At 38.1% G+C, this 18,751-nt stretch overlaps 1 protein-coding gene across 1 annotated transcript in view; it reads left to right on the top strand.

Annotated features, from left to right (window-relative positions):
* Positions 1-1,160: 1,160 nt before the first annotated feature.
* Positions 1,161-18,751, top strand: part of LOC129894438 (pachytene checkpoint protein 2 homolog) — a 39,227-nt gene continuing 21,636 nt past the window's right edge. Inside the window, exons 1-8 of the mRNA XM_055970138.1 lie at positions 1,161-1,457; positions 1,575-1,638; positions 2,194-2,300; positions 2,409-2,476; positions 2,926-3,029; positions 3,107-3,211; positions 16,320-16,409; positions 16,501-16,576. Of these exons, the coding sequence (XP_055826113.1) occupies positions 1,328-1,457; positions 1,575-1,638; positions 2,194-2,300; positions 2,409-2,476; positions 2,926-3,029; positions 3,107-3,211; positions 16,320-16,409; positions 16,501-16,576 (744 nt within the window). The 5' untranslated portion in view covers positions 1,161-1,327. The remainder of the gene's footprint in view (positions 1,458-1,574; positions 1,639-2,193; positions 2,301-2,408; positions 2,477-2,925; positions 3,030-3,106; positions 3,212-16,319; positions 16,410-16,500; positions 16,577-18,751) is intronic.

Genomic DNA, 18,751 nt, shown 5'->3' with positions numbered 1-18,751 from the left:
TTCCACTTTTATTTCCTTTTTTTTTGTGCAGCAGGCTCTTGAAGGAAGATCTTATTGGCTATAATATACTTGGATTGGAGTTGTTAATCGTTCATAGGCCGATATTTATTAATAAAATATTGATATGGCTGCTGAAGGCATAACAAGTGATTTTATATCTACAAGCCCCAATAACAAGTATGAATATTTGGCCAACAAAATGGATCAGCGTATATGACTAAACCACTCTCAAAAGCGTAAACAGTCTAGCAACCTGCTTATAGCCTTGTATCAAGATTTTTCCTCCTTCGATTTGTGTAATAAACATTTATTGCATGATGTTGTCTCGTTGATACCAAATTATTATTTTCCAGCACTTTAAATTTGTTTTCAAGGTCTTTATATCAACCATTTTAATCTTTGATCAGTAGAAACAATGATGGACTTGAACATGAGCTGATTGGATGACCTGTTTTAATTAGTACATGCATAATTATTAATCTTATTCCTTCGAGGAAAAATGCTTAGCGTTCATCAATGTCTTTACTAATTTTACTAAAACCAATAGTCACATTTGTATACCATACATTTTACATTAACCAATGTGAAATATAAGCAGAAAAAGGAAAAAACTCGATTCAATTCTTTAAGGAAGAAATGATCCAGATAATAATTTTCTTTTGAGTGTAATATGAAAACTTATAAGTAAAATGAAATTCTCTATTTCAAAGAGAATGGAATAGCCTGCAAGTTGACGTATGTGTGTAAATTAATAAAATACTTTGTCAACAATTATTTAGTGCCTATTAATGTGAGAAATTGTGTGGACTTACTATGGAATCCATCTACTAAGACAACATGTTTTGCTATAATTAATGATTGAATCCCAGTTGAATGTAATATGTACAAATTTTTTATCTTTCAAAAGGAACTTAATATAATTTTACAGAAAACTTTGACGGATATGAATTCTATTTAATATAATTTTACAGAAACTTTGATGAGTATGAATTCTTACGTTAGTTTAATAACAGTATCTTCAGTACTTTGAGATTTACTAAGTTGTTACTTCCATGAGCTAAATTTGTAATAATACGTAACCTAAATGGGGCAGGTCACCCCTAGCGAAGTGTGGAAAATTTACTTAGTTAATAATGTGAAGGACAATTTCTCAAATTTGAAGGAAAGTTCGATTTTTAAAATAATGTTGTGGGCATCCTTTATATATTATTCCCGCTCATTTTGAAAATCCACATTTTCTTCGAATCCCTCCTAGGGTTTGTAAATTCTTCTTCATTCTCCATTTCTGCATTCATGTAGTAACATCTTTCTACATTGTCACAACAAAATGAGTGCTCCAATGGAAATCTCCATGGTCAAAGCTGCTGAAGTCAACACCAGCGAGCAAAACGGTGTTGTTCCGGACCCTGCTCCACCCCCATCACTCACATTATCTGAAGAAAAAGTTCTCGTTTCAGGTACTCCACAATATTATACATTTGTGACATTTTTCTATGTAGGATAAACTTTGTTCGTGGATTTAGATAGATCTTGGTTTCTTTTAGAGCTGAAACATTTCAATTTTGTAATTGTAGTTGAAGTTTGCTTGAAGCCTTCAAGTACAGTTCGCATAGATGATGTTAGGTTATCGGTTGAGAGGTATGTAATTTTCAACGTTTGTATCTCAGTTAAGTAAGTCTTGAAGTATGTAATCCGTACCGTGATTAAACGGGGCAAAAAGTAGCTTATCTCATGCACAAAAGTGCCCCTTGGCCAGTAGGGGGTAAGAGGATAGTTGGCGTATACCATACTGAGACTTCTGTCGCCGTTTTCATGCAATTAAATGCCAAATTTGATTTGTTGAGGGTTAAGGCTTGTTGTGATGCTATGCCTAGGCTTGTTGTTGTTAGAGATTTGTATGTCACTAGGAAATATAGTGAGCTTCTAGTGTTAAAGAACCCCCAATTACTGAATATTCAAGTTAAATGGGTCCTAATAGAGCGAATTGGATGGTGAGTATTCATATGGCCACCCCAACTAGCTTGGGGTTGAGGCATAGTTTCTATTGATATTTTTGCATTTGACTTCTATGGGATTTGTTAACGCACACGCTCTTTCATTTGGCGACATTTATGGCTAAAGTTACTTTTTGTTATCACTCAATTTCTCATTCAAAATTGCGTTTTGGTTATATGGGCAAATCATCTTGTACAGAATGCTAGAAAAGAGGAGTATGAGCTATGTGGATGGTCCAATTCCAGTTCCAATTGATGATCTCTTTCTTGCTGAAAATGTGCAGCACATATGTGTGTGTGACACAGGTATAGAATCTTTTGTCTCTATAGACTCTGTTAGTGTAGCAAAAACAAGCAAAGTAATGTTTACCAAGCTTATTCTTGGGTATAATGGCCACATTTTTGCTTTTGTAGATGTCTGGCTGGAGAACCGAGATATCCTTCTGTTCTGGCAAGTAAAACCAGTCGTTCACGTATTTCAGGTCTTCTTCTATTACCAAAGTTATCTTATTCTAAGTCTCAAGCCCTTTTGGCATTTCCTATTTCCTACCCTAGCTGGACTGATAGACCCTAAAGGATTCTTCAAGACACACTAGAAGTTGCTAAAATTTTGATCCAGTATTGAAATTGAATTTGGTACTCCTACCTGAGCCCAATGTAACATACGGTTCATCTGTTCCATTGTCGTAGTTTTCATTACATTTAACTGTTTCTATGAAAGGGTTATTTGATGTCTAGTTATTCATAAATCTTGTCCAAGTAAACAAAAGAAAAGAAAAAAAAGAGAGGAAAGAAGTGAAAAAGAAATGAAGAGTAATTGGAGGTGGGGTGAGCATAGAAAACATTGTAAACCTAATTAATTAGAGTTGATTTGTTCAATTTTATGACCTCTCCTCTATTTGAATTTGAATTGGACATTTCCATTTTTCAGCTTAGCGAGGAAGGTCCATGTGAGGAATTAAGTGGGGATGGCCAGCTTTCTACATTTAATGAATGGATTCTTCCTGCAAAAGAATTTAATGGAATGTGGGAAAGGTGTGTCACTCTCTAGCTTAAAAGAACTTAGATTCTTCAAGGAACCTAGACGTGATTTATCTTTTTTATTTCTACAGCTTAATATACGAATCTGGTCTCAAGCAGAGATTGTTGCGATATGCAGCAAGTGCTTTGCTTTTCACTGAAAAGAGAGTTAATTCATTCCTTGTATCCTGGAATCGGTAAGAAACTTGTTTACTGGATTCACAAATATTTTATGATGCCAAGCTGTGCCTGCCAACCTCATGTCTGATTGCGGTATTTCATTATGCCTGGTATTCTTTGCTTGGTGATTTCCAATCACCAGTTCTTGTTGAAGCTTAGTTCTATATTCTGTACTTTAGGCAATTGGAGGAAATTAGGATTGTGTAGTAGCAGTGTCCAAAGATAGGTCTCTGTAAAATGCACTACACACTGTTAAAAAGTCATCACTCATCACCAACTTAATCTCCAAGAAAATGGAGATTCTAGAATGTTAAACAGTTAAAGGAATTCTATAGAGTTGAAAGAAGAACTCTAGATGAAAGTTGTAGTGTGAGAAGTCTAGAAAGATTCTAGAAAGAACAACTCTAGAAATAAGTAGAAGTGTAATTCTAGAACTAGGTAGTTGGTAGCATTTCAGAAGAGAGTACTAAATACTCTTACTAGATCCTTCCATTACCACCTGTAAATAGAAGTGGTCCATTTAAATTGTAAGTGTGCTCAAGTAAGCAAGAAACCAGGAAAGAGTGCGAGAGCAAAGGTGAGAAAATAAGCGAAAGTGTCATGACCCAAGCTAGGCACTAGGTGTGACACGGCTATTAGAATCCCGAAGGACTCCAACCAAGTCTCTTAGCATAGCAGTCATGAGCATACATAAGGTAGATAAAACAATAACACTAAAACATAGATTCAGAAGTAAAATCTCAACATGAATAGTCTCAATAAAAGAGAGTAAATCGCAAATGGGAAGACAACATAGACTCCATGAATATCTAGCATGCTTCTACTAGTCTAGATGGGGGCATAAGACAAGCTCCTAGCTCACCCAAAACTAAAAAATAAAGTCATAAGGAACAATATAAAGGTAAATGTCTCGTCCTCAGATCATAAGGACTCACCAACAATGGGAGAATAAAGCTCAACTCTAACTACTAGTGGGAGGTGCGTGATGATCGTCGGACCCTACATTATGATACAATGTAGGCAAAAGTATGCGTTAGTACATGGAATGCACTAAGCATGTGAGAAACATGCATGAAAAATAATAATAGGACATAAACACTATGGACATGGGATGCATGACCAATATCTTAAAAACATGAGTAAAACTTGAAAATATTTGAATATCATAATCATGGGTCAATGCATCATAAACATCAAGAGTACTTTAAACCATATCATAAACCTTTATGTGGGATATGACTTTTAACCGACATATAAGACCATGCGAGCTATAACATGGAATCCGATGTAATTTCCATATCGAGAAGAGAGAGGCTACTTTGCCAAGGTAGACTGTGGGAGAACCTTCTTTAACATTGAGCTATTTGTGGATCCACGAGCTAGGCCAGATAAGCAAATCTACGCGGGCAATGTAGTTAGGGACTAAAGGTTTCTACTAGGATTTTCTTGGGTCGCTATTTGAGCTTCTGAACTGAACCCCACCTTAAAGTCCTTTCGGTGCTTAGTGAATATCCCAACAGAAATCATAAATCAGTCATAACATCATTAGGAAAGGTAATAATAGACACCAATCCAACATCATAAAAATAGTCATAAGAGTAGCTTATTAACATGATTGATTCATACAAGAATGAAAAAACCTTTCAATCCTTATGAATCCTTGATTAGGTGAGAAAACCTTTCACCATCTTTAACATGAATATGTGAGGAAAATCATCACAACCTTTATACTTTGCTTGAAACATCATTGAAATTATAATTCATCATCATTCGTAACTTTTATGAGTCATTCATAAGTCCTTGATAATCATACATAAATCATTCATAAAAATCCTTTATAAATCAGGATCAAAATTCCTTAAAATCTTATTTGAAAATAGCATGTGGCATGGGTCCATGAAAATCAACTTGAAATCATGCAATGTAACTTGAATTGTGCATAATTAGATTAATAATAATGAAATAAACCATAATTGAGATGACCAAATGCAATTCTATGAAAATTATGGCTAGAGAATAATTATAGAAGACGAATTTAAGAGAAAACCTTTGGGACTCCATGAGTGGAAGGATCCATGGATGAATTCCCACATACCTTAGATAATTAGAGCCCTAAATGCACTTGAATTGGAGGCTTGAACTTAAATTTTCTTAAAGCTTGCTTGAGGAAGAAAATGAACTTAGGATGAGATTTCTAGAGAGAAGATTTGTGTTTAGGGTGTTAGGGAATGAATAAGGGATTTAAGAGAGTTTGGGGTAGTTGATAAACTAAGATTTGTACCCAAAATCGTCCAAATACATTAATGAATTTATAGGAAAATGACCAAAACACCCTTAAAACTTAACTGAACAAGCTCTTATATGTGAGGTCACCACGGTCTGTGGTTATGGTCGTGAACTGGAGGGTCAACTAGGCTTCGAAAAGTTTGCTTCCATGGGCTCCTTCACGACTCGTGAAGGGCTCCATGGGTCGTGGAGGGCCTCGTGAAGATAGGCCCTTACAAGGTTCTGAAGGCTAGGTTTCCACGGACCATTCTACAGTTCGTGGAAAGGTTCATGGGTCGTAGACCCTTTCATGAACATCAGTCCAATTTGCCTTATTTTCCTGGTCGCTTCCACAGCTTCATATGAAAACATGAGAATGACAAACGTATGGATTGGAAGGAGTGAATCATGAAGGAACTCAATACCTCAACTAGGAATGGAAGTAAAGAGAAAAGGATATTGTGATATCATGCGAGCTTCAGCTTCCCATGTAGCACCCTCAACCTGTTAGTTCCTGCATAACACCTTAACGGAAGCTACTTCCTTGTTCCTCAAACTTCTAACTTGCTGGTCTAGAATCTCAACCGGAACCTCCTCATAGGATAAACTCTCCTTCACAACGATGTTGTCCAAAGGCACAATAGAATTAGGATCACCCACACATTTCTTCAACAATGACACATGAAACATTGGGTGCATCGATGCTAATTCCAAGGGCAGATCCAACTCGTATGCCAACTTACTAATCCGCCTCAAAATATGATATGGGCCTACCTAGTGGGGATTAAGCTTTTCCTTCTTGCCAAAATGCATCACACCCTTCATGGGTGAAATTTTCAAGTAAACCCAATCATTTAACTCAAATTCAAGTTCCTTCTTCTCACATCAGAATATGACTATTGCCGGCTTTGGGCAGCCTTCCATCTTTCTCTAATGAATCTAACCTTATCCATGACCTATGTATCAATTTAGGTCCAATCAAGGCAACCTCACCAACTTCAAATCAACCAATAAGAGACCTACACCTCCTACCATATAGGGCCTCAAATGGAGCCATTTGGATGCTAGAATGGTAGCTATTATTATAAGCAAACTCGATCAATGGCAAATGATCATCCCAATTACCCTTAAAGTCAATAAGACAAGCTCTCAACCTATTTTCAAGGTCTAAATAGTATGCTTGGCTTGACCATCTGTCTGAGGGTGAAAAGTTGTGCTAAGCTTAACTTGAGTACCAAGACCCTTTTGGAAAGACCTCCAAAACTGAGATGTGAATTGAGTACCTCGGTCTAAAATGATAGATTGTAGAACACCATAAAGCTTAACCAACTCTCAAATGTAAAGTCTAGCATAGTCCTTGGCTGAATAGGAAGTCTTAACGGTAAAAAAAAGCCAACTTAGTCATTCAATCAACAACCCCCCAAATATAATTATGTTGCCTACGGGTATGGGACAGACCTGTAATGAAGTCCATATTCAAGTCTTCCCACTTCCAAGTAGGAATCTCAATATCTTGAGCTAAACCTCTCGGTTTTGATGCTCAACCTTCACTTGTTGACAATTACGACATTTGGCCAGAAACTCCGCAATATCCTTCTTCATACCATTCCACTAATACATTTCCCTCTAATCTCTATACATCTTTGTGAAGGGGAGCCTTGGAGTAACTGATAAAGTTGCTGCCATGTGACCAGGAGGTCACGGGTTCAAGCCTTGGAAACAGCCTCTGGCAGAAATGCAAGGTAAGGCTGCGTACAACAGACCCTTGTGGTCGGGCCCTTCCCCGGACCCTGCGCATAGCGGGAGCTTAGGTGCACCGGGCTGCCCCCCCTCTATACATCTTTGTGGAACCCGGATGAATAGAGTACCGCGAAATATGAGCTTCAGACAGTATCATTTCCCTTAAGCCGTCAACATCGAAAACACACAAACGGCCTTGATATCTAAGCACACCATCTCCTTCTTGAGAGATAGCCTCACTGGCTTTTTCGACAACTGCTTTCTTCAACTCAACCAAGGTAGGCTCTTTATCTTATTTTGCCTTAGCATCCGCTACAAGAGATGATTCAGAACCATTTTGCACAACTACACCACATCATCTGAATCAACCAAGCAAACACCCAAACAAGCTAGTTTATGAACATCTCGAACCAACGCCTTCTTTTCATCCTCAACACGGGCAACACTATTCATGAACAATCTACTAAGAGCGTCAGCAACCACATTCGCTTTACCCGGATGGTACAACGCACTCATATCATAACTCTTCAACAATTCAAGCTATCTCCTTTGTCGAAGGTTCAAATTCTTTTGGTTGAACACATACTGCAAACTCTTATGGTTGGTGAATACATCAACATGGACACCATAGAGATAGTGTCTCTAAATCTTCAAGGAAAATACAATCGCCGTTAACTCTAAGTAATGAGTCGGATAATTCTTTTCGTGCACCTTAAGTTGCCTAGAAGCATATGCTATCGCCTTACCATTTTGCATCAAAACACAGTCAAGACCAACTCTGGAATCATCACAATAAACAACAAACCCATCGGATCCTTCTGGTAGAGTCAACACCGGAGATGAAGTAAGTTTATCTTTCAACTCTTGGAAGCTTTTCTCATATGCATCAGACTATTGAAATTTCACCTTTGAGTCAAAATAGTCAAGGGCGATGCAATGGAAGAGAATTCTTCTACAAACCTTCTATAATAACCGGCTAAGCCTAAAAAACTTCGAATATTGGAGGGAAACAAAGGTCTAGGTCAATTCTTTACCTCTTTGGTTTTCTTGGGATCCACCATAATACCTTTACCGGAGACAATATGGCCAAGAAAGATAACTGACCTCAACCAGAACTCACACTTGCTAAACTTAGCAAATAGTTGACAATCCTTGAGAACTTGAAAGACAATTCTCAAATGATCGGCATGCGCCTCTTCGCTTCAAAAATAAACCAAAATATCATGAATGAACACTATTACGAGCATATCCAAATATTGCCTGAACACTTTGTTCATCAAATCCATAAAAGCTGCAAGAGCACTCGTTATTCCAAAAGACATATCCAAGAATTCAAAGTGACCATACCGAGTTCTAAAAGCCGTCTTCAGTATGTCACATTCCCTTACTCAGAGTTGATGATAACTCGATCGAAGATCAATCCTGGGAATGTGATACTTATTCTTAATTGTGACCTTGTTTAATTGTCGATAGTCAATACACATTCGAAGAGAACTATCCTTCTATTTAACAAAGAGAATCGGAGCACCCCATGGAGATATACTTGGTCTAATAAAATCCTTATCCAACAAATCTTTCAACATGTCCTTTAACTCTTTCAGTTCTGCCAGGGCTATTCTGTAAGGAGGAATAGAGATATGTTGGATATCGAAGAGAAGATCAATACCGAAGTTTGTTTCTCTTTCGGGAGGGATATCTGGGAGGTCATCAAGAAACACTTTCGAAAACTCATTAACAACCAAAACTGATTCAAGAGTAGGAGTTTCAAAATTTGTATCCCTAACCCGGACTAGATGATAAATGCATCCGTTGGAAATCATTTTCCAAGCTTTAAGGCACGAGATGAATTGATCTTTAAACACGGAATTACTATCTTTTTATTCTAGGACTAGCTCATTAGGAAACTGAAACTTGACCACACGAGTCCTACAACATATAGAAGCATAACATGCATGAAACCAATCCATATCGAGAATAGCATCAAAATCGGTCATATCAAGCTCTACAAGATCGACTGCGATAATTTTGTGAAAAACTGAAATTGGATAATTTCTATAAACTCTTTTAGCCACAACTGAATTACCAACGGTGTATAGACCGAAAAAGACTCTAACAAGACCTTGGGACTAACGATGAATTTCGTAGCAAGATAAGGAATCACAAATGATAGAGTAGCACCCGGATTTAGTAATGCATAACATCAAACTCAAATACTTTCAACATACCAGTCACCATGTCGGGCGAATTTTCTAACTCTTGATGAGTTCGAAGGGCATAAAATCTATTTTGGTGCTAATCGCCACCCGAAGTAGTACCACACTGATCCGGTCGTCCTGTAGTAGTTTGAGCCTGAGTTTGGGTCTGGGGTCGACCACCACCTCTACAATCCTTCGCTTGATAACTTGGCTTACAACACCTATAGCATGCATCCAATCCAACCAAACGTTCTCCTCTATGGTTCCTTCCACACTTCTTGCATGGAGGAATGACTTGACCACTCGGAACTCCTTGAACCTTAGGGTTGGGCACTCTATCCTTGTCGAACTTTGGGTCGGAGTGTCTGAAGAATTTTGGCCGGAATACCTTTGGCAAAGTTGAGGGCGGCCACCATTTTTTCGGACTTGTCATGAAAGTATCCACCATTATCAGTTTGAGCCTTCTTGGATTCCCTTCTAAATCTCTCTTTTAGCTTCTCCTCCTCTATTTGTTCGGCATATGTCACGAGCCTCGAAATGTCCATCTCCTTGGTTAGCATGGTGGTTCTACATTCTTTGACCACCAAGTCAGATACACTCGAAACGAATTTGCTCATACAAGCCCTTGGATCGACAACCATGAAAAGACATATTTTGATGACTTGGTGAACTTAAAAGCATACTCCCTCACACTCATATTACCTTGTCGTAAATTGATGAACTCTTGAATCTTTGCTTCCCTCAACTCCAACAAAAAGAAACGATCAAGGAAAGCACCTTTGAACTCTTCCCACTCAACTGGACCATCATCTCTACCTCTTTTACTCTTCCATTGGTCATACAAAACTTGTGCAACTCCCTTAAGTTGATAAGCCGCTAAGTTCGCCTTTTCCATCGGATTAATACCCATGATCTCAACAATCTTGCCAATACCCTCAACGAACTCTTGTGGATCCTCGTCTACCTTAGAACCATGAAACTCGAAAGTGTTCATGCGGGTGAAATCACGAACTCGGCTAGCCATCGTACACACATTTGGGTTCACGGGAGCTACCACTTCCCTATTTGCTTGGGTGGCTACGACTTGGGCAAGTACTTGGAATATGGCCCGAAACTCCGCATGAGAAACTTGCTCATTCAAAGCGTCATTCAGAGCTTGTTGCTCCTCCTAAATATTCCTTCTTGCGGAGACTCTTCGTTGAGGCACGATTCTGTAATCACAAAGAGAAAGCGTTAGAGGGAAAAACCTTAGAGTTTTAACTCTATCGCATGACATAGGAATAATGAAAGAAGTGAAGTTTTTCCTAAATGCCTCATAGCCTCCTATTCATAGATGTGACGCGCTTTACACCAATGAACAAGACTCTACTTGACGCGGCATGTTAGACTCCCTAGGACACTTTAAACCTTGTGCTTTGATACCAAGTTTGTCACGATCCAAGTTAGGCCCTAGGTGTGACACGGCAATTAGAATCCGGAAGGACTCCAATCAAGCCTAAGACATATCATTCATGAACATACATAAGGTAGATAAAGCAATAGCAGTAAAACATAGATGCGGAAGTAAAATTTCAGCATAAATAGTCTCAATAAAGGGAGTAAATCTCAAATGGAAAGACATCATAGACTCCATGAACATCTAAGATGCCTTTACTAGTCTAGATGCGAGCGTAAGACAAGCTCCTACCTCACGCAAAACTAAAAAGATAATGTCATAAGGAACAATAACAACAACAACAACCCAGTGAAATCCCACAACGTGGGGTCATAAGGAACAATATAAAGGTAAATCTCTCGTTATCGAATCATGAGGACTCACTAATAATAGGAGAATAAAACTCAACTCTAGCCACAAGTGGGAGGTGTGTGATGATCGTCGGACCCTATATAATGATACACTGTAGGCAAAAGTATGCGTTAGTACATGGAATGCACTAAGTGAGAAGCATGCATGAACAATAATAATAGAACATAAACAATATGAACATGGGATGCATGACCTATCTTGAAAACATGAGTTAAACTTGAAAACATTTGAATATCATAATCATGTGGTCAATGCATCATAAACATCAAGAGAACTTAAACCATATCATAAACCTTTGTGTGGGATAGGATCATAGGACCTTTAACCGACATATAAGACCATGCGAGCTATAGCATGGAATTCAATGTAACTTTCATATCGAGAAGAGAGAGGCTACTTTGCCAAGGTAGACTCTGGGAGAACCTTCTTTAACATTGAGCTATTTGTGGATCCACTAGCTAGGCCGTATTGTCAAACCTACGCGGACAACGTAGTTAGGGACTAAAGATTGCTACTAGGATTTCCTTGGGTCGCTAATTGAGCTTTCGGACCGAACTTCACCTTAAAGGCCTCTCGGTGCTTAGTTAATATCCCAATGGTAATCATAAATCATAGTCATAACATCATTAGGAAAGGTAATAATAGACACCAATCCAACATCATAAAAATAGTCATAAGAGTAGCTCATTAACATGATTGATTCATACAAGAATGAGAAAATCTTTCAATCCTTATGAATCCTTGATTAGGTGAGAAAACCTTTCACCATGTTTAACATGAATGTGTGAGAAAAATCCATCACAACCTTTATACTTTGCTTGAAACATCATTGAAATCATAATTCATCATCATTCGTAACTTTCATGAGTCATCCATAAGTCCTTGATAATCATACATAAATCATTCATAAAAATCCTTTATAAATCATGATCATAATTCCTTAAAATCTTATTTGAAAATAGCATGTGGCATGGGTCCATGAAAATCAACTTGAAATCATGCAATGTAACTTGAATTGTGCATAATTAGATTAATAATAATGAAATAAACCATAATTGAGATGACCAAATGCAATTCTATGAAAATTATGGCTAGAGAATAATTATAGAAGACGAATTTAAGAGAAAACCTTTGGGACTCCATGAGTGGAAGGATCCATGGATGAATTCCCACATACCTTAGATAATTAGAGCCCTAAATGCACTTGAATTGGAGGCTTGAACTTAAATTTTCTTGAAGCTTGCTTGAGGAAGAAGATAAATTTAGGAGGAGATTTCTAGAGAGAAGATTTGTGTTTAGGGTGTTAGAGAGTGAATGGGGGATTTAATAGGGTTTTGGGTAGTTAATAAACTAGGATTTGTACCCAAAAACCGTCCAAATACATTAATGAATTTATAGGGAAAAGACCAAAACTCCCTTAAAACTTAACTGAACGGGCTCCTATACGGAGGTCACCACTGTCCGTGGTTGTGGTTGTGAATTGGAGGGTCGACTGGGCTTCAAAAAGTTTCTTTCAGCGGGCTCCTTCACGGCTCGAGGAAGGCTCCACGGGTCGTGGAGGGCCCCGTGAAGATAGCCCCTTGCAAGGTTCTTAAGGCTAGGTTTCCACGGACCATTCCATGGTTCGTGGAAAGGTTCATGGGTCCTAGACCCTTTCGTGAACATCAGTTCTGTTTGCCCTGTTTTCCTGGTCACTTCCACCTCTCCTTTCCACGGGCCGTGGTGCTCTATACGGCCCGTGAAGGGCATCGTGAAATTCATCTGGTGCAAATTTTTCTGAGATTTCCTTTTTACATCCCGTTTTCCGACTTTCCAATTTTGGGGTCTTACAGAAAGCATTAAAAAGAGTTGCTAGAGTGTCAGTGAAAGAAAAATTGAGTGTAAAGATTTGTTAGACCGAAGCTGGTCTTTAGTTTACAATAATAAAATTTAAATTGTGAGCAACCATTTGTGTTCAACAATATTTAACATTTCCATGCTTCATGAAATTGCCATTTAGTAGATCTCTCATCGTGAGTGTTTCAGATTCCAATCTTGCATGTGATGTTGTTGCCACACTTGATGTATCATTGTGTTTGCTTAAAAGTTGCTTAAATCACAAAAGCCCTAATAAAACAATATACGGATTTGTAGCTTTATAGGTTTACTTTGCGTTTTACAGAGAGAACTTACTCCTTTGTGGATGTGTAAAGAAAGAGTTATATTTTGAATTGACAACAATTTGAAGTTTCATTGTCGAAAAAGATCAGCATTTTGTCGATTTAGCCAGCCTGCTTTAACATTTGGACTCAATGTGGTAATAACACAGTTGACTAGATCTGTTTTTTTTTTTTGAATAAATGGTACTGTTGTATTCTTCAGCATCAAGGAATGCTGGCTACCTCCAAAAGTGTTACAAGGGAAAGTAAAAGTAGAATCTAGATTACAGAGAGCCTATGAAATCTACAAGATCTTCTATTTCCTCTATACAATTTCCTTTCCACCAAAAGAAACAGTGTGGATAGACAGTTCCCTTTCACAACATGGCTTTGATTTGTCTTCAAAGCAATTCCCATTTCTCTCCTTCCACACTGACCACCATATGCATGATGGGATTATCCTCCACCACTTCTTCTGACTCTTGCTTCCCCCTCTTCTGATCCAACAACTCATTAGATTAGCTGTATGCTCAGGCATTGTCCATTCAGTCTTGGTGAGAGATAAGAACATATGCCAAAGTTGAGCAGTGAATTTACAATGTAGGAAGAGGTGGTTGTTGGTCTCCCCAGTTTCATTACACAAAAAGCATCTAGTCACTACTGTCCTTCCTTTCTTTTGAAGAACTTCATGTGTGAGGCAAGTCTTTTTGACCACCAACCATGATAAACATTTTATTTTGGTGGGGGCTTGGTTCTTCCACAACTTCCTGTTCACTCCTTGAGCTATGCTATTCTCCCTTTTGTATATTCTGTTCACTGAGAAGTTTCCATATTCAGTGTGCTTCCATCTCAGGGAATCAAGGCCCTGTGTTGTGCCAGTGAAGTTTTCCAGCACAGTCAACAAACTGGCCACCCTTTATACTTCCCAATCATTGAGGTTCCTTCTGAATGTCAGGGTCCACCCTTGTGGTGACCAGCATTCATTAATAGTGGTTTCTGGATTGTTAATTAGGATCAGGAGATCCAGGAAAGACTCCTGCTGTGGAGTTTGCCCAATCCAGTTCTCTCCAGAATTTTGTTTCAAGGCCATTTTCCACCTTGATTATGGTATTGTTCTGAAGCTTGGACCATAGGGATCTGATTGATTTCTAGACTCCTACTCCATAGGTGTTGTTGACCTCATTGGAAACCCAGGGACTGATTTGGCCATACTTGTGGGTGATAACCTCTTCCCAAAGTGTTGCATCTTCTTCACTGAATCTCCATAACCACTTCATTAGTAAGCATTTGTTGTGGAATTTTAAATTTCTGATGCCCAAACCTCCTTGATTTTTGCTCAAGTGTGTCACTTCCCATTTGACCAGATTGTATCCACTCCCCTCTTTGTTGCCTTTCGATAAGAAGTCTCTTCTAAGCCTGTCGAGTTTCTCTGCTACACTGGAAGGGATAGGGAAAAGGGACATCACATATGTGGAGAGTGAGTCAAAGACACAGTTGATTAAAGTGACTTCCCCCAAGGGATAACTATTGAGCTTTCCACTGTGACAACCTCTTCACTGTCTTTTCAATGATGCTGTCCCATATCACCACTTCATTGTGCTTGTATCCTAGTGGCATGCCTAAATAGACAGTAGGTAGGTTTTCCACACCACACCCTAAGATGCCAGCCAGGGATTGAATGTTACTCACCTTAGTATCACTCTGATGTATTTGACCTGCTCTGCTTCAGCTTCACAAAAGATGATGGTGTCATCTGCGTAGAGAAGATGGCAAATCTCCAATTCTCTTGGTCCTCCATTATTCATTTTGAAGCCCCTCAACCAACTATTTTGTAGTGCAATTCTCACCATACTACTCAGACCTTCCATAGCAATGATGAATAGGAAGGGGGGGAGTGGGTCTCCTTGTCTAAGGCCCCTTTCAGCTGGAAAAAAAACCCAACAGGTTCTCCATTAACAAGAATGGAGAACCTAACAGTTTTAATGCAAAGACTAATCCATTTTAGCCATCTATTTCCAAATCCCATTTGGCTAAGCATGTTCAGGAGATAATTCCAGTTGACATGATCAAAAGCTTTCTCAATGTCAAGCTTACACATTAGACCAACCACTTCACCCCTAATTCTTGTATCAGCACACTCGCTATTAGAGCTGCACCCCTTCTTGTCTGGCCTTGAAGAAAGCTATTTGGTGTCTATTGATCAAGCTACTTATTACCATTTTTCATATATATAAGATGTATTGTTTATATTTTGTGAATCTTTTCCTCTTGGGAAGAAAAAAAACTTTAGTAGCTTTTCTGAATGTGCCAAGATTTGTGAAAGAACTAGATTAATTACAGGCATTTTGAAACATGTTGAGTGCATGTTGCTGTCATATAATATTGCTGCTCAGTACTCCATTCTATTTTGTTTGACTAAGAGTCGAACATATTTTCTTTGAATGTGATCTCTCGTTCCTTTTACGCAAATATTTATAGTTAATAGCATTTCTGGTAGTTTCTAGATCAAGAATTTATTTGAAAAATTAATGTCCAATGTTAAACTGAAAATTGATCAAATCGACCTTTGTGAACATAAATTAGGTATTTGGACAGTAGTAATCAGATCTTGATTTTGTGGTTTCTTTTCCCTCACAACTCTCTTCTGTATAACCTTTATTACCTTATGGATGTATCAAAACTGAGCTGTCCTCAATTGTGTTTTTTTTTTCCTGTCCTGCATTCAGTATCCAGTTATCTTTTTTTTTGAACAGGTTATCATGTAGTATAAACTAGAAATACACCAATAGTGTATTGTGGTGTATTTCAGTAGTAATTACTAATTACATCAGTTGTATAGAGGGAAAAACCAAAACGATCTACCAACTCTACCCCTCATTAACTGTCTAAAACTTTGGTAATGTCCCCTATCTCCTTAGGAAAATCATGAATACACTTCAGTATCCAGTTATCTCACTGATCAATTTTCTATTTGTTGTAGCATTATTCTTCTGCATGGACCTCCAGGAACAGGGAAGACATCTTTATGCAAAGCATTAGCACAAAAACTTTCCATACGTTTTAGCTTTAGGTTTGTATAAATCGAATACTTTACTGGATGTCCCAGCACTTGATACTTTGCTGACCTCTTTTTCCGGTTGAATAATACTTTCGTAAATCAGATACTCACGAAGCCAATTGGTCGAAGTCAATGCACATTCATTGTTCAGTAAATGGTTTTCTGAAAGTGGCAAGCTGGTATGTTTCACAGTACATTTTGAGTAACTATTCAGCACTTGTATAGCCAATGTTCTGATTAAGTAATGAACTACTTTCTTGAGTAGGAATGTTCATGATATCATGCTTGACGACTCTCTACATTAATAAGTTAAGCTTGGACTTGGAGATGAATTTGAAATCCACACTTTAAACCTACATAATTTAAGACTAGTTTAGTTTGTTGGAAAGGGATATCGTGCTGGGGATTGGAGATCCTGCTTTAGGCATCAATCAGACTAATAGGAATTTCCATTACATGATTATGATAAGATTTCTCAATTACATATATTCATGAAAAATTCCAAAGCCTTTTCCACATCATAGCCCAAGGGAGCAGTTGCCAAACTGTAGAAGTTACAGACTATAAGTCTTAACACTGCTGAAATCAAGAGCAAGATATTCTTTATATTGGCTCATAGCTTTAATGCTGCTATGTTCTGCCACTTGGCAGCGACTGAGTCGATGGAGGACAACGAATTTGAAGAGCACACAGCTAGAGTTTGGAATTGTTAGTTAATGAGATTGGATATTTGATGATTTTGTTTCGATACTTGAAATGAGAGGATTTCTTTTCAAATTTGAACTCCACCAAAGGATATGTTGCCTAATTCATTGTCAATTTGACCTCAGGGTTTGAAATTATACATTTCACATTCATACTCTCTAATGATGCTCGAATAATTGCAATAATGGAGTCTACATGTACAATTGATGAGAGAGTGAACAGTGGCCAAGATCGTTGATAGTTTAACAGACAAACATAAGAGCCAAGCTGAGAGTAGAATTAGGGGACCTTCACATAGTAGTTCTGTGGGGGATTATCATGCAGCAATTGTTTATACGATGAATGATAATGAAGGCATTGTTATGGGATGAATAATATTGTAGGGATTTTTATGCAGTTGTGAATAATAATGTAGGGATTGCTACCTATGGTACTCACTTTTAAGGCCATTTTTATCTTAAATTCTTTTAGCCTCGTATTGCTAATACATGTATGTTTATCTTACATTCTGTCCCACATAAACTAATCTGTAAATTCCTAAACAGAATGTGGGTATTAAAACCACCAACCAAACACTACATTAGTTAATCACGGAATTCCTTTTCTTATAACAAACTAAATACTACATTTGTCATGTAATGGTTATTTTTCTTAGTCCCTCCAGCCAAGCGACTCCTTAAATATTAAAGTTTTCAGATTAAGCTGTATCTCTGAACTTACTGTCTTGGTCATACTTGTCTTGCATGTGCTGCATGTGGACAAATATTGTCAAGCAATCAATTATGCCGGTCAAGGTTTCTCCAATAGTGCCAGAATTGTCACAACCTGAAATAGGGTCATGATGGTGCCTACCATAACCCTCGTAGGCAAGCCAAAACTCAAACCAAAAGTTGCGGAAGATAACAATTTAATAATATCTATAAGAAATAAGTGGAAATAGGAATAAAATATAGAAACGGGCCATAGCATAAATGTGTAGTACGATACAAAATATACAAAAGAGGCTCGAAAGTGATCAAGATGACAAAGTAACACAAGACCTAATTCCAGACTTGGTGTCACCTATACAGGAGCTACTAAGTACATAAAGGCTATATATACAAGAGAAATGACTAATCTAAATACAAAATACAAGTCAATACAAAAGAGGGAAAATAGCAGGTTTTTGAAAGCCAGGAGCTCACCACGATCCAAGTCTGTGACGGCTAAGGAAGATCCGCTCACGAAAGGTGGCTCGTACGAGCAGCTGCATCAGAAAAAAATGCAGAAGTATAGTATGAGTACCAAAACACGCTTAGTAGACATCATATGCCGACCGAGCTCAGAAAGATCATATATATAAACAAGCAGCACGATAGTACTAACAAGAGTTTGATATAAGGCTAAAAGTAAACAAACACTACCGACAAAAAAGGGCAACGACTGTTCTATCACACAATCCAAACAAATACAGATAATCAATCACACAAAGAGATGCGATGCACATGTGGCCAATGCATGTTTGAAGTAAAAAGTTTCGGAATTGTCTCGCCGGCTATCCCATGGACTATGAGACAACTATGGAACCCGCCTCAGCTCAACTACAAATGTAATAATAGTAAAACTTGGAATTCTGTCTGCAGGCCGCCGGAGCTTATCAACAGATGCCT

Source organism: Solanum dulcamara, chromosome 7 (assembly GCF_947179165.1).
Source record: "Solanum dulcamara chromosome 7, daSolDulc1.2, whole genome shotgun sequence".
NCBI classification, from domain to species: Eukaryota; Viridiplantae; Streptophyta; class Magnoliopsida; order Solanales; family Solanaceae; genus Solanum; species Solanum dulcamara.
This window is presented reverse-complemented; position numbering and strand designations above follow the sequence as displayed.